The sequence below is a fragment of the Lates calcarifer genome, linkage group LG24 (assembly GCF_001640805.2).
Source record: "Lates calcarifer isolate ASB-BC8 linkage group LG24, TLL_Latcal_v3, whole genome shotgun sequence".
In the NCBI taxonomy this organism is placed as follows: Eukaryota; Metazoa; Chordata; class Actinopteri; family Centropomidae; genus Lates; species Lates calcarifer.
Window position 1 is genome coordinate 18,675,121 of NC_066856.1, and position 15,249 is coordinate 18,690,369.

The window sequence follows — 15,249 nt, forward strand, 5'->3', positions numbered from 1 at the left end:
CATGAAAAGCCTCACAAACACTAAATTGATTAAACAAAACAAATATGAATCGCAAATTCTGAATTTAAGACTGTAAAATTGTAAAATTATAACTTGACACTAACTTTTTAAGCTGTGGCATCATTCATATAATTAATTTAATAAAGAAAATAAGGCCATTTCTATTAACAGACAGTTATATCACACTAATTCGTGTGAATATAAGTACAGGTGCTTCTACTTCACAACAGTATTTTCATGTTATTTTATGCTTCTACTCCACTACATTTATTACACTAAAGTTACCTTACAAATTACAATTTGCAAACTAATCACACAAAGATGTTTTGCATTAGAATAAAACTACTCAACAGGATATTGATTACTATATGTTCTGATAATTGCTGCCAATTAAATCATTTTGCACAAATATTTCATACAATTTGCTGCTTTTCATTTAAATTAGTTTATTTTATTCTTATATGTTGAGGTTTGGTTAAACAAAACATAGACATTCTGACTATTTTCAGAATTTTTCCAACAGTAAAACGCAGCTTTTTCTACTTTGACTACTTTTATTTTATAAGACTTTCAGTTCAGTTTTACTTCTCTCTAAAATAATGAGTCTTTAGTTACTTTTAAAGCCACGAACTTTGTCCCTTTAGAACACTGTACTGTACAATGTATCATTATTTCTCTGTGTGCCCGTTATCGCCCCTAGCGGCGGCCCCGCACACCGTTTCGCATAAACCACGTGACTTCCAGGAACAGGAGCGCCTGCTGAAAGGCAGCGGAGACCAGACCGCACAGCCATAGAGCCGACACTCAGCAGTCCGCACGTACCGCGGAGGAAATCACAACCAAAAGGTAAACGAAACTTAAATCTACTTCCTTAATTCGCACGTCTTAGCGACTATATTTGATGTCCTTATAAATATCTCTACACTCCGGCGGCAGCGGATGCAGCTTATGATTTGTTTTCCCTCATACCAGACTTCATTTAAAAAATTGTACATTTAAGAAAGTTCTTTTTGTGGTGGGGAGTTAATGTCTCGTGTTAAGCGGAGGCTGCACGCACGCGGCTTAAATCGACATTTGCAAATTAAAGTAAATGTCATTTTAAACCTTTTCGCTCATATTTTTGTTTGTTCTTCTTCTTATTGGTTAATTCTAATACTTCTGATGATTAAAACGTTACTGAAGTGCCGCTGTGAGGACATGTTGTCACATGCATCTGATGGTGGCGGCTTCTTGTTTGTGTCTCCGGGGTATTTTTTAGGTTCTTTTGTTTTTGGAGACATGGCAGCGGGGAGAATGCGATCCACTCGCAGACTGCGCAACTGGATCGTGGAGCAGGTGTGTGTGTGTGCGTGTGTGTTTTTAATGTGGGCGTGTGAGGCGGAAAAATAAAGGGGGGGGGGGGGGGGGGGTTGTTAGGGTGAGGGAAAGGGAAATAGGAGAGGGGAGGGGGGGAGATGGAAAGGGAAAAGAGACAGAGGCTTCCTCTCACATCATAAAAACACACATTTCTGTTTTTCTTTCTAGGACTAAATAATCAGTTCATTGTCCTCGATGACTTCACCCTGAATACTTTGTGTTTTTGGGGTGGTTGCACAAGACATAACTCGGATATATGGAAATGTTATGTTAATGTTATTTTTTTCACCATTTCCTGACATGTCATAGACCAAACAGCTGATCAAAAACACCACTCAGCAGCCACAGCAGCATTTTTCACATAGTTTTAATACCAACCTGAGTTATTACTGTGGATGCTGACTGTTTTTAACTGTCAACTGATAATTTAAATGATTTCATTCATGTATTTAGAACAAAACTAACACTTTTAAATTTAGGTTAAATGGAAGCTTCTGGGTAATTAATTTTAAGTCAGTTGTTAAGTCATTACGATAAAACTGTAAGCCAATCATGGCCCAACAAGGTAAAAATGATCCTTATGTGATAAATTTGAACATATTAAATCATATTTGTATTATAAACAGACACCTGCAGGGCTGCTGTTACTTCTTATTTCCATAAAAAGTCAAATTATATAAAATCTCTATGTCTTCAAATGTCTTGTTTTGTCCAACCAACAAACCAAAATTGGACCATATTTAATTTGCAGTCATTTAAAACAGAGGAAAGTAGCAAGTCCTCGCATTTAAGGAGCAACAGCCACCACATTTTTAGCTACTGCTCATTAACTTAACTCGCTACTGGTTCCTTGACTAATCGATAATTGTTTTGTCCAGAAAATATCAAGAAATAGTGAAAAATACCTTTTATAATTACTCATATGTCATATATGACAGAGAAAAGCATGAAATCTTTACATTTCAGATGCTGGAATTTGCAAATATTTGATATTTTATTTTATAAAAATGACTAAAATGATCAACAAAACAGTTGCCAATTAATTTTCTGTTGATCAACTAATCAATAAATTGACTAAACCTTGCAGCTCTACATTAATAAACCTGATATTTAGTGATAGGTTAATGTTGTATGTACGTCTTTACTGTCTAATCACTGACTAATGTTTTAATTTTTGTCAAATATGAATGACTCAATGTGGGTTTTTTAGGCCCTGAGTAGTGTCTGCAGGTATTCACCCACCAGTAGCCTGAGAGGTTAAACTCGGGGCATAAAATCTGTGTATAATGTGAGTAAATCAAACTCATCTTTTGTGCGTTTTTGACGCTTGCAGGTCAGCAGTGGGAAATACCCCGGGCTGGTGTGGGACGACGAGGCCAAAACTATGTTCCGCATCCCGTGGAAACACGCTGGGAAACAGGACTTCCGCAAAGACGAGGACGCCGCCATCTTCAAGGTCAAGATGCCTCCCCCTCCCCCCTTTTTTTTCCCCTGACTCAAATTTAGGCCCTGTGACAGTTTTATTCTCAAAGCTCAAAACATCTGCGTTTTCCTCTGCAGGCGTGGGCAGAGTTCAAAGGGAAGTTGACCGATGCGGGGCAGGACAACCCGGCCTCCTGGAAGACCCGTCTGCGCTGCGCCCTCAACAAGAGTCCGGAGTTTAAGGAGGTGATGGATCGAGCCCAGCTGGACATCTCCTGAACCCTACAAGGTCTACCGCCTGGTCCCCTTCAGCGAGCAGGGTGAGACTTGCGCTTCTATGCCGACGATACTCCGCTTAGATTTAAACGACGCATTAAGAACGTTACATCTGCGGTACACCTTCGTATTTATACGATTTTGGACGTTTTAAGTGACGACACTCAATATTTGAATGTTCAGGGGTTTAGATTTTCATTTGTAGGCGTCACCTTGAATACAAGAAACTATTTTTGGATGTAATGAGTTAATTTTAAAAAAAGAATGGGCAGATTAAGTGGCTGTTGGTTGCTCTTTACTTCTTCTAACCCTGTCGACATCTCATAATATCGTACAAAAACTTCTGCCTTACCTGGGACGCTGCCTTAGTCGATGTCACTCTTGGTCCAGACGAACGTCGTTGGTTTGATTCAGAACTTCTTTCCCAGCTGGACCTGACAGTTCAGTCCTCATCCACATGAGACCTGAATGTAAAAGACGAGATCACACGTTAGAAAACAAAGTCAGAAAGACAAAGTTTTACTGAAACCCTGAGTTGTTGTTGATGGAAACTGTTAATACGCAACCTCATACGTTATCAATGACACATATTATTGTTGCTTAGCAGTTGTACACGTAGCCAGATTGTGAACAGACATAATTAAGACCTTTAAATGTCAACAAACATGTAATATAAGCTGTTATCAAATGAGGGCAGGCAGTCAGAGTAGCCACAGGTACACCGGTGTACAGGTGTGTCCTGTCACCAACATATGTCAAACAACCAAACCTATACCCCACCTGAAACCTGAGACTACTTTGGATCAGGGATTAAAAGCTCTAGAGTGTGCGTACAATATGTAAAGTTTTAGGCATCAAACAAATAAAAAGGCTTGAATTCAGTACACAAAGGTCGAGGGAGTAGTAGTGACACATCTCACACAGCGTTAACCTTAAAACCCACATTAAATAGACGTAGTTTCATAATGATTTTCTGTGTTTAACACATTGGTAAATGAAAGCAACACCACGTAACTTTTGATGAGCGCCAGCAACAAAATTGACCGAAGGGGTTTGCTGATAAATGACATAAAGAATTACAGAGCTACTTTCTTCTGAGTGTGATCGTTTAGCAAAACTACATAGTGCAAGACGAGGCGTTTGGGGCGCGGCGCGAATGAAATAGGCGCCATTCTCCCCGTTACACGTCAGTGCAGCATCAAAATGATTATTATTATGATTATTTTAAGGTGAAAGAGTTACATACTGTTGCTTTTAGTGTCCAGCTGTGCGCAAATATACATACTTGGCTTGGATAGACTAGTATTTTCCAGTTAATCCTGGAGTTAAACTTCAGAAAATAAGAGGAAGATTTACAAAAACTGGAGGAGCTGGAACCATCCAGTATGTGGAGTATATGGACATGTCATTTGACTTGTCAGTGACTAATTATGTATCACAGTTTCAGGTGTTATAGTTTTATCCCTCTGCCTGTTTGGCAGGTTGATGACCAAAGGTCCACTCACTGTTTGACATATAAACTGGAAAGCAGTATTACTAGTGTGATTATTATTTTGTTTGGGATAAATATTGCACAGTATCTGAGGGTGGAGTTCACAGACAGACTAGAGGCTTTTATTTCGGTCTACAGTGTGTTATCTGCAAAGTTTAAAGTATTCCACCTCAGTAACATTTGCCCACAGCAGACTCACACCCAAAAACATTAGTACGAAAACACTGATTAAAACGTTACACAACGTGGCTGTAGAAACCGCTCCACCTCGTGTTGTAACAATCTTTTATTGAGCACTTCTTAAGAAAACACCTCTCCACGTTTTCCACACTGAGTCACATTCAGCCTCTTCTTCTTTTTAGCTCTAAAACACAATGTTTCCTCAAACTTCTCCATTTTATAATCTGCCTGAATGCAGTGAGGCCGTTGTGGGTTTGACCTTTGGCCTCTTGACCTGGTTGTCACTTGTGTTTCTACAGATTTTGGTACTTTGTTTTAATTAAGGAGGAATGTCTACAAGCGTTACATGACATATCAGTTATTTATCAGGCATTTATGAGCTTTGCTGTTTGCTCTCTGCTCTTGTTATGTAGCTGATAACCTTCTGCTTAAAATATTTAGTTCCTGAATCATGAGAACAGGCATTTATTGACATGATTGTTGTTTGTTTTTTAATCCACAAGGTACAACTTTTGTTTACTGCTCTAAATCTGTTTCTTTTTCGGTTCTATTTTCTGCGTAATTGACCTTTTAAAGGTCTGCCATGCCTCGCTCTAACACGGTGACCCAGTGAGAACAGGCCAGACGCTGACTGACTGCTTTTTGTTTTATTCCTTTTATTAATCACTCAGGCTTTAAATGAGGAAAAATAAACTCAGCTGTTTTCCAGTGGAAGACGAGAATAAAGTTACACTATTTACGTTTCCTAAAGATACCGTTGCGTGTTTTCCTGAAATTAATCTGCTCTGGAAATGAGTATAATGATTGATTGAGAGCGCAGGACAAAAGGCAAGAACAGATCAAGGGACTTGTTGCACCTCAGCCTCAGCTATTTTGCTTAGTCAGTGGAGCGGTGAAGGCCGGAGAGGTCAGCCAACATCAACACACCCACTGCCTGGGACGAGTACATTCACTGGAAGAGGCTGTCTCATTCGTCTTTGTTTATACGCACCTACAATACTGGTTATTCGCTGTTTTTGACTGATCGGATGCTTTTCCAAAGACGTAGTTAATTATTTCTTTTCCTGGCTGTTTAGGTTTGGTGGTGCCCGAGAAGAAATGCAAAGAGAAGCCTGGCCGGAGGTCGAAAAGGAGGAGCAGCAAGGCCGAGAGCGACGACGTCAGTCACGTCAAGAAGATAAAGACGGAGGAGGTCACGTCTCAGCTGGTGAGTTAGTTGTTTTTGTCATGTTAGCTTTAATCTTAAAGAAACAGACACAGGCTGCCAGGACTTTGGATTCCTGCCCAAGTGTTTGTATGTGTAAGATAATTTTCTCAGTCTCTCACTACTGTACAAGAGTGTTGTGTGTTTAATTTGTTGAGTTTATATCTGATATAATGTGTCTGACACGCTGTAACGAGGCTAAACAACTGTTAGCACCTGAGCTAAAGCTTCCATCCATCTGCTGAACTCGTTCTTTGTCCCTGAGAGATAAAAAAACTTGTCTTTAAGCTGCAATCTTTTCTGATTCTCAGTGTGTTGAAGACCCTCTGCTGATCCAGACAGAAGAGCCTGTGCAGCACACCACCACCATCCAGAGAGACTGTGAGTGTAACTGCATTCAGTCTAATTACATAAAAGCATGTTGCTGAGATATGGATCTGTGGACCTGAAGTGATTTCTCCTACATAACCAGGCGTCTCATTAGCATTAGACGAGTCTGTGTGTATAATTTGGCGTCTGCTGTTTTATAAAAATCACGTTTGTGAGCTGTGCTGTCACTACAGAGCCCGCCGTCTTTCCCAAATAAAAGTCAGGGGTGGGGGAGTAATCGGATTACTGGCCTGCTGCGTGTATGACAGGCTTGAAACTTCCCGCATAACCCGATTTCTCAGGGCAAGCTGTTTCCATGAGCTCATCGAAATGTTTTCTCATCCGCCGACGAAATGGAGAGCCCGCTCCGGTTACAGAGCGCCATTATCTCATAGTCCATTTATCACATTTAATTTCCTGTCTCTCTCTGTCTCTGCAGTGGTCGATGAGATCACGCTGGACGTGCGAATCGAGGAGAGCGTCCCTGCTCCTCAAGGAGGTAATCAAATGGAAAACATTTAGAGCCGAGCAGCAGACATAGATGTCTTTTATTTTGAAAGGTAAAGCTTCTTTCCTGTCTGTTTCTATCTCTACAGTTCAGGACTCTTTCAACGTGGCGGTCCATTATTTAGGACAGGAGGTTCTCAAGCGTCAGATTCAGGGCACTGACGTGCGGATAACGATACCTGCCTTCCTCCCTCGGTGCCCCGACGCCAGCCGCCCTGAAAGTCCGGTTCCCGCGCATCCCTCTGCCGGAGCCGCCGTCCACGCTGCCGGCCGGCCAGGAGCTGCAGGCGCTGTTCACCCTCCTGCCCTTCATGGAGAAAGGGGTGGTGCTGACCTCCACGCCGCAGGGGGTGTACGGGAAGAGGTTCTGCCAGGGGCGGGTCTTCTGGACGGGGCCGCACACGACCACGCCGGGCCTGCACAAGATGGAGAGGAACACTGAGCCGGTGCTGCTCTTCAGCAAAGACACCTTCAAGCAACGTGAGTTCGATCCCCAGCTCCACTGCCCACTCAGAAACAAACTAGTTTAAAGAACTTTTCCTGATTTATTCTTTAATAGTTATGCAAAAAAAAAGGTCTGACCTCCACCTGCACATTTAACAGTTAGAGGTTTGTGTCTAAAGGAACTTTAGATAATCAGAGTTAGAGCTTAAGATGGTTATTTTAACCTGAAACTGTTATTTATGTCAGTTAAATGTGTATGAACGTGGCCTGATAGTTGGTTTATTTTAACTCCACTTAAAAAATGAACAAATTGGATCATTTTAGTTGATAGAAAATGATTCGGCAGCTGTGTTCATCATCATTTTTCAAGCAAAAAAAGCCAAATATTCTCTGGTTTCCGCTTCTGTGTGGTGAGATTTTACACACTCGGTCAGGTCAAACAAAAAATCTGAAGACATTTCAACTGTTTTCTGCTGCTATACAGATGAAATGACAGAGAAACTAACTGATAATAACAATAATCAGCCCTGAATATCTTGTTCAGTGTATTTGAGACTAAAATGACCAGTCTAATCTCCATCCAGTGAGATTAAAGTACAAATGATTGTGTATTTAACTCACTTTTTCTCGCCCCGTCGTTCAGAGCTGGATCACTTCCGGACAAACGGCGGCGAGCCTCCTCAGTGCGGCATCACTCTGTGTTTTGGAGAAGAGTTGAGTAACACTGAGGACCCATCCAGAAAACTCATTATTGTTCAGGTAAAGGTGTGTGCACCACCTCACACTGCTTAACCAGAAAATTTCACATGGTTTTGTCATTTTTCAAGCGACCGACTCAAACGTACAACACGATTAAAGTGTTTTAACTTGGACACAGAAGGTGGTGAAGTTTTATTTTACGTGCTCTGTATTTTCCAGATAATTTTTTCATCACGTCCTTAAATTTAGCTGGAAATTACTACGATATTTCCCAGGTCTGGACTCTGGAAATTACACTTTGGTCGGTGCAGCTGCTGAGTTGGTGAAATTTAATAGGAACGAGTGCGTTTTTGTTTGTCGATCATCATCAGTTTCAAACACACAACTGAGGAACTTCCACTGTAGATGCAATCCAAAACATGTTTTAAAGGAATTTACAGAAACATATGGACGTCAGTTTATTAACCATTTCTCATTTAACGACGACTTAATTTTGTTCTTTAAAAACTCAAATATAACGAGCAGACACTTTAAAACTGTTACAAAAAGCACTTTCTTCATTTGCCTACAGTTAGTGCCAAATTGCGTCGTCCTTTCGTGATAATATCCGACTAATTTACAAATAAATATCAACTCATTTCTTAGGAAATTATGAGGAAAGTTTCCAAGAAATTATCTGGAAACAGAGACAGAGAAGAGCAGCGGCCACACCACGTGAGATTGAATTAAACGGTCATTTTACCTGCTTCTCTTCCTCCGCTGCAGATCACTTTACCATGGGCAGAGGAGCAGGTCCAGAACACCCAGTCCTTCTTTGAATCCATCACCATCCTCCAGTCTCTGGCCAGCCAGTCTCCGCTGGGAGAAATAACTCTGAACCTGGTCACCGTGCCGACGCCGACGTCTGAGATGAACGCCTGTGGGACTCTCTGAGCACTTTAGGCAAGCGGTGTTTGTTATTAAAAAATAAATAAGACATGCCCCACGTTTGGACCCGTTGAGGCCACACGGGGCTGAGCGGTGGGATTTTATTTGTCCAAATTAGAATCCGAATTCTCCCTGAATGATAGCCGATGTCAAAATAAGAGCCTCCAGTTTATGAAGCCTGAGCAGACAGCACAAAACAAGACAAGAGCACTTATAGAACATATAGAAATCTAGGGATTGGAGCTTTAAATCCTCTGAAAATGTGATTTTTTTGGACTCTGGCCCCGTATGTCCTCGTAGAGATAAGTTGGTGTACTGGAAGCACTACGTGTAAACTAGCACAGAGCCGGTGGCTCCCAACGTCTGGGTCGAGACCCTCACCGGGTTCAATCCACGTCGCCGACATTCTGTAATCTTTGCTTTTTTTAAACTGTTGATATAAATTACTGGATCATTTGAGGCTTGCTTTACAGTTTGCACACATTGTTTTAAAGGGGTCAAACGTTAAAAAAAAGTTGGGAACCACGGCTTTGATCAGCTGATAACCGTTTATACTACAGCACTATAGAAACCTTTACATGTCAAATATTCATTTTACTGTAAAATAAAAGGGAAACACCATAAATATAATAATAAAGTTGTAGCTGCAATAACAATCCAACGTAGTTCAGTAGAGCAGTAGTGAGAAAAAAAGTATAATCGTTTTTGTGACGTAATTCCTCTTCATCTATTCCAATCCAGCTCAGACTTAATCCTTTTTCTTGGTAGAAACAAACAAAAACATGAATGTACATACAATCGTGAGTTCATCGTTGTTCTTTTAATAGATGAAAAAAAAGGATTCACACTGTTAACGAGAGATGGGACAGACCGCTGCACTCACACAAAGCTGCGTGTCAGAAATCATCCATTTCAGTGCAGTTTTTTTTTAGAAGTTATAGTTAATCTAATTTACAAGAGTGTGCCCACTGAACCTCAACCGCCTGCTCTCCTGCAGAGAGTGAGTGAAACTTGATTAGCGTTTTGAGAGTTTCAACATAATTCCGACAAGTTTTAAAACTGGATTTCAGCTTAGGAGCAGAAACATCTCATCATCCTGTACAGCAGCCCTGCAGTGAATACACTCTGCTGAAGCTCAGAGTGTTTGTGTCTTTGTTGAGAGTTTTACCGAGTTTGCCAAACTGCAAATATCCTGTTAAACGAACGTGCGTTCTTGTGTGCAGCACTGTTCCTCTTTCTTCTCACGGTTGACTGTTTTTGAAAAGAACTGGCGATGATTTATGAGACATATCCTCTTGAAATGTTTATGAAATGTCAGTTTAGGTGAGCGAGGCTGCTGCACAATAAACAGAGGTACGAACTGACAGATTTCTGGTGCAAAAGCTGCAAATAATGCTGTTAAACTGTCACGTAACAGAGTATGTTAGAAGAAGAGTCCATGTGAGGCACCAAAACTTACTACTACCACCTTAATCCTGACTCTCAACCTGAATAAACAAACATTTTAAGCTTCAACAAACCAGTATTCACTGCAGGACTTTAGTACTGTAAGGTGTTTCCGTTATTTTGTCCACCCCCTGCTGCTTGTAATATATGTAGGAGTAACAGTAGTGTAGCATCAGGTGACAAGACAGGGCCAAAGATGAGTGCTATCCACAGGTGCTTGGTAACAGTGTTAAAGGTGTTTTTAAAAATATTTTTTAAGGTGGATTTTTCCTTTAAATCAGCAGGGGTACTGGGCCGGACCACAAGGCACACTCTGGGGGGGTGGGGGGGTGTTTGAAGGGGAGGGGGTGGAAGACTCAGAGATCTACCAAGCTGTAAATATTTAGTTATTTATGCATGTTCTATGTAATGTTCCTGTTCAGAAAATGCATTAAAATAAACGTCTTCCCTAAACTCTGTGAACATGTGGTCGTGTCGGGTTATTAAAAATAATAATAAAAGTCACATTTGTACGTCAGCGATGACGTCGGGTCGGAACATAAATAAATCTGGGCTCCGGTACAAACTGGTGCTACTTCTCGGCGTTAGATGTTCCCGTTGGCCGGCGAGGCGAGCTCGGCTATCTTGGTGTTCAGCTTCTGATTGGTCCAGTCCTTTGTGATGTCGTCCAAGTGGCTGTCGAAATCCACCAGGAGCGTGTGATCGCCCGACTCCAGCATCTGACCGGCTATCGCCCGGGTCTCCTCCCACTGCCGCAGCATTATCCTGAAGGAGACGGGACGGGACGCGCATGTTTTAGAATGTCTAAAAATATCAAACGATGTGTTTTCATTTATGTCTAAGTGAATTTAACGACACAAACATGAAATCAGCGCGTCTATTTCATTTAAAGAGTAGAGGCATTAGCAGCTCTGTACAGTGACATTTTAATTAGCTTCAATATACATGTATTAATTAGTCTCTTGTGGTGTTTTTATGATCCACTATGATGATATAGATCAGAAGGAAAGTTACGTACGCTTCTGACATCCCTGCTGTTTTCATCCTTCATGTTTTTGCAGAGTAATTTCTGTCACTTCCACTCAAGTTTTTCCTTTTTTTAAGCATAAAAACAGGTGGCTGGATGGCAGGAATGCCTTCACGCCTCATCTTTAATATACTTTTGTTCCTGTTTGTTCTCTAAATCAAATGCAGCAGCAGCGATTACTTAAATTTAAGTTAAGGAACATTAGAAAAAAGAAGCATTTGGCTGAGACAACAGATTTTTTTTGCTCTGAAATGAATTTTCCAGGCAGCGCTTCATCTCCGACCAGATGCTTGTCCAAACAAACATCACTCAGACTGGAACTTCAGTTTTTCAGACCTGGATAGGACTGAGTTTGTTTAAAGGGTTTCTACAGGTTCAGGTTAAGATAGTTTAAGGGTTTATCAGCCTCATGCATCTTAATCCACAATCAGAAAATCCCACTTTTAGTTTAGAGGTGAGTAACAAGGCTTTTCAAGACCTGGAGACGTCCCCCGACCCACGATCACCACCAGCTGTTGCTTACGTGTGTTTGTCTTTGAGCGTCCATCTTGAATCTTTGCGCTCGTACATCACGATGGGAGGAACCCGATAATCTGGAGACATTTTACCGCCGTCGAGCTGTGAAAGAAAACAGAGAATCATTCGTGAAATTGAACATCTTAACCTGCAAAGACCGAAGTGATGCCTTAAAAAACAGGAGGATAAAAGCTTCAGCACAGTTTCTCATCAATTACCTTCTTGTTCCAGGTCTAATGTCTCTTATGGACCAAAGCAGAAAGGTGTTAAATCAGATTGTTTTTGTTACTTACCATTAACAAAACTGCATTATCAAACTGCTCAGCAATCTTATCAGCTATCTTCAGTGCACATGGTGTCGGGCTGTTGGGTAGAAGAGATAGAGACGTTTAAAAAAAAGAAAGATGGTTTACATTCAGCTGAAATCAGGGGCGCTGGGAGAACTCACCTGCTGTCTGATACACAGGCGTTAGCTTGGTAATATCCCACAATCCTCTGCTGCGTCTGTGAACACCACACGTCCACCTGAAGCAGACGACACGGGGCTGTGACTTTAAAACGTTGCTGGAATCTCCTCGAGCAAGAGAAAATATTTTCTCTGCAGATAAATCTCAGGAATGTTTTCTGTGCAGCCAACATCAAGGACAGACTTTCCTCATGACTCTGTGGTTTTTCTTGTATCTCTACCTTTCATTAACACTGTGTCTTTATCAGTGGTTTGACAGTAAACTCAGCTGTGAACTGTCTTAAAGTCTGAACAACATAAACCTGCTCTAAAAGGTCAGAACTGCAGCCAGGCATGATATTTAATTAGTGGTTAACTGTCCTGCTTTAGGGAATTCATTCAATGTATTGTCTTTGTTGATATTAAACATAGAGTTAAGGAGTTTGGAAAGTTTCTTCACTTAAAGACATTTTGTATTTATATTGAGACAGAACTTTCCCTGGCTGATTATTTAAATACACAAGACTGGAAATTACACTCAAATTAAAGACGATTACGTTGCTTAATAACACAGAACGACGTTTATGTGTTTATTGTGATCTGCAGGTTGCTGAAGATGAATTTCTTTTTCTCGTTTACTGCTCTCTGTATTCTGATTTATAAGGTTATAAAGAGTTTTATAAGGTTCAATGAAGCTTTTTAAGGTGGAAACCTTTGCTTTGGCGACATTTATAGAAGACGCCTGGCAGCTGAGACAGAGACTGCATCCAGAGTGAAAACTGAATTTATGGAAACACCTAAATAAACAGTCAAAATCAGATGATAATGATTTGGAGATTTAATCCTGCAGAAAATATTTCACCCCACTGTGGCTCCAGAAAATGTTTCGCAAGGCTTCAAATCTTTGTTACATTTGTCTGTTCTGGTCCTGCGACGTTATCCAACAACACTGGGAGGGAGACTGTGTTACTGAAGAGTTTACTCTGTGTCACACATTCAACCACGCGCTCATTTTTGGCAAAGGGATGTGGCCTGCTGCTGTCCTGATGCCTGTGGAAGAAGTGACTTACGATTTGACTCAGAAGCCAGAAAAGTTCATGAGAGGATCTGGAAACCATATATTTATTCTTGTCAGAGACTTTGGACTGACTTTTTATGATTGTTACTATTGTTATTATTAAGACCTGTTGTTGTGCAGCCTCATTTGGCAGGTTGGATGGATGTATTAGTATTCTTTGTATAAAATACTACTTTAAAAACACATGTAAAGTCACATGACTACTCATAATAATGCAAAACAAACTTTAAACGCAATAAACTTGAAAAAAAAAATCTAATTATTGACTGGCAAAAATGGGAATATAGTGGAAACAAACACAGCACCCATGCGTGAGGGTTGTACATTTAATTTCTCGGAAGGTTTTCTATGAGGTTTTGGAGCCTGGCTGCAGAGATCTGAAAAGATATACAGCCATATGCGCAAAAGTTTTAGGGACCTCAGAGATTTAGATTCTTATGCATCATGCAATATTATCTAGGAGGCACCTGATTGGCCCCAAATTCATTCTACAGCAGCAAGAAGCCCTGACACACATCTAAACATCAAAGGACAGACACAAGATACCAAATATTGTAGTTTTTTCTCTGTTTACTGCACTTTCTGTGATGTTTACTAATAAATAAAAGCCGTTAAACAGCTGCATGTGCCTGAAAACAACCTTTAAACAGCTTCAAGTACACTCGTTGAGCTTGTGTAAACAAACTGTGACAGCGGGTGTCCTACCTGTGTGAGGGCCAGCTGAGTGATGGGGGCCAGGGGCAGGTGAGAGTGAAGCAGCGGCACGCAGTCCGTCACGCACACGGCGCCACCTGCCGAGCTGGACGACAACAGCAGCCCGTTGATGCTGCACCGTGGAAACAGGCAGGCGTGCAGGTACATCTTCACATAAGCCCGACAGGACAGCTCCACCTCACCCATTGTGATTACACTGAAATACACACGCGTATTGTAAAACTGGGCGTAAAAATTCGCTAATAGAAGCTGACAGTACTCAAGCAACACACGTGAAAGACGATTATCATTTTTATGAAACCAAATTTACCCAAAACGCACACAAAGTCGTGCGTCGAGGGTGTGCTTCTTCTTTTTTTAGCTAGCTGTAGCTCAATCACCTGCCAGCCGGCTGTTGTTGCTATGTATGTTAGCATTAGCATACGAGCTAGCCGAGCAGCGCTGAATTCAATCTTACCTGAAGAGGAATATAATTATACACGTAGGATGTAGCTTCGATGAGCAAATGTTTACTTGAGGATTATCAAATCTAACTGTTCGTGTAGGTTTTCCAGACGCCGACAGAAGAGCTATAACGTTTGGTTCGTTCTCTTAGCAGCTAATTGAAAGCGTCTCAACGGCTACTTCTGGTTCCGCCCACAGGATTATTTGATTGGCTGTGACGTCGACGTCTTGTAATCCGATTGGACCAACAAGGCGCCAATCATTTTATTCGGCCTTCTTCGGCTACAATGTAAAGCCTGTGTTTTACAGCAGTGCTCCCTCTAGTGGTGGGGATGTAGTAAGGATAAATGGGTTTATGTCTATTAATGAGATAAAATGACATTTACAATAATAATTTAGGGAACTAATTGATTTTATATTGGTATATAATCAGTAAAAATGTCTTTATATCCATAAAGTCAGTTTTATAATTCATATGAAATGATATCAGGTTGATAATATTGATAAACTGGGATAAAATGGCTTTTGTAGTCAGAAAGCCAGGGTGAAAGTATATATAGCCATGGATTAAAAGCCAAGAGACTTTTCTTGAACAGTTGTGAAATCTCAACTCAAAAGCAGCTGACATGCATTTTAGTTTATGATTTAAACTGGATGGAGCCACTATCTTAAACAGGATACAATTAGTGCCAAGCAGATGTTG

The 15,249-nt window shown here is 40.9% G+C and overlaps 2 protein-coding genes across 2 annotated transcripts; one reads left to right on the forward strand and one right to left on the reverse strand.

Annotated features, from left to right (window-relative positions):
* Positions 1-741: 741 nt before the first annotated feature.
* On the forward strand, positions 742-10,784 carry irf9 (interferon regulatory factor 9). Its single transcript, XM_018679243.2, is given in 12 exon segments — positions 742-846; positions 1,259-1,335; positions 2,690-2,812; positions 2,917-3,054; positions 3,056-3,098; positions 5,803-5,933; positions 6,242-6,311; positions 6,739-6,798; positions 6,896-6,981; positions 6,983-7,286; positions 7,894-8,009; positions 8,715-10,784. Coding segments are annotated over 11 exon segments (1,296 nt in total). The 5' UTR covers positions 742-846; positions 1,259-1,278; the 3' UTR covers positions 8,883-10,784.
* Positions 9,678-14,751, reverse strand: emc9 (ER membrane protein complex subunit 9). Its single transcript, XM_018679245.2, has 6 exons — positions 14,560-14,751; positions 14,094-14,298; positions 12,314-12,390; positions 12,159-12,228; positions 11,873-11,967; positions 9,678-11,087 (listed from the first exon to the last, which is right to left on the reverse strand). The coding sequence occupies exons 2-6, from the start codon at positions 14,286-14,288 to the stop codon at positions 10,907-10,909; spliced, it is 618 nt and encodes a 205-aa protein (XP_018534761.1). The 5' UTR covers positions 14,289-14,298; positions 14,560-14,751; the 3' UTR covers positions 9,678-10,906.
* Between the last annotated feature and the right edge of the window lie 498 nt (positions 14,752-15,249).

Excerpts from the sequence above, each read along its gene's own strand:
- emc9 (XM_018679245.2), bottom strand. The coding sequence starts at position 14,288 with ATGGGTGAGGTGGAGCTGTCCTGTCGGGCTTATGTGAAGATGTACCTG. Across the intron at positions 12,229-12,313 it reads GCCTGTGTATCAGACAGCAG|CCCGACACCATGTGCACTGA; the intron begins GTGAGTTCTCCC and ends TCTACCCAACAG. Across the intron at positions 11,088-11,872 it reads ACGCTCAAAGACAAACACAC|GATAATGCTGCGGCAGTGGG; the intron begins GTAAGCAACAGC and ends CGTCTCCTTCAG.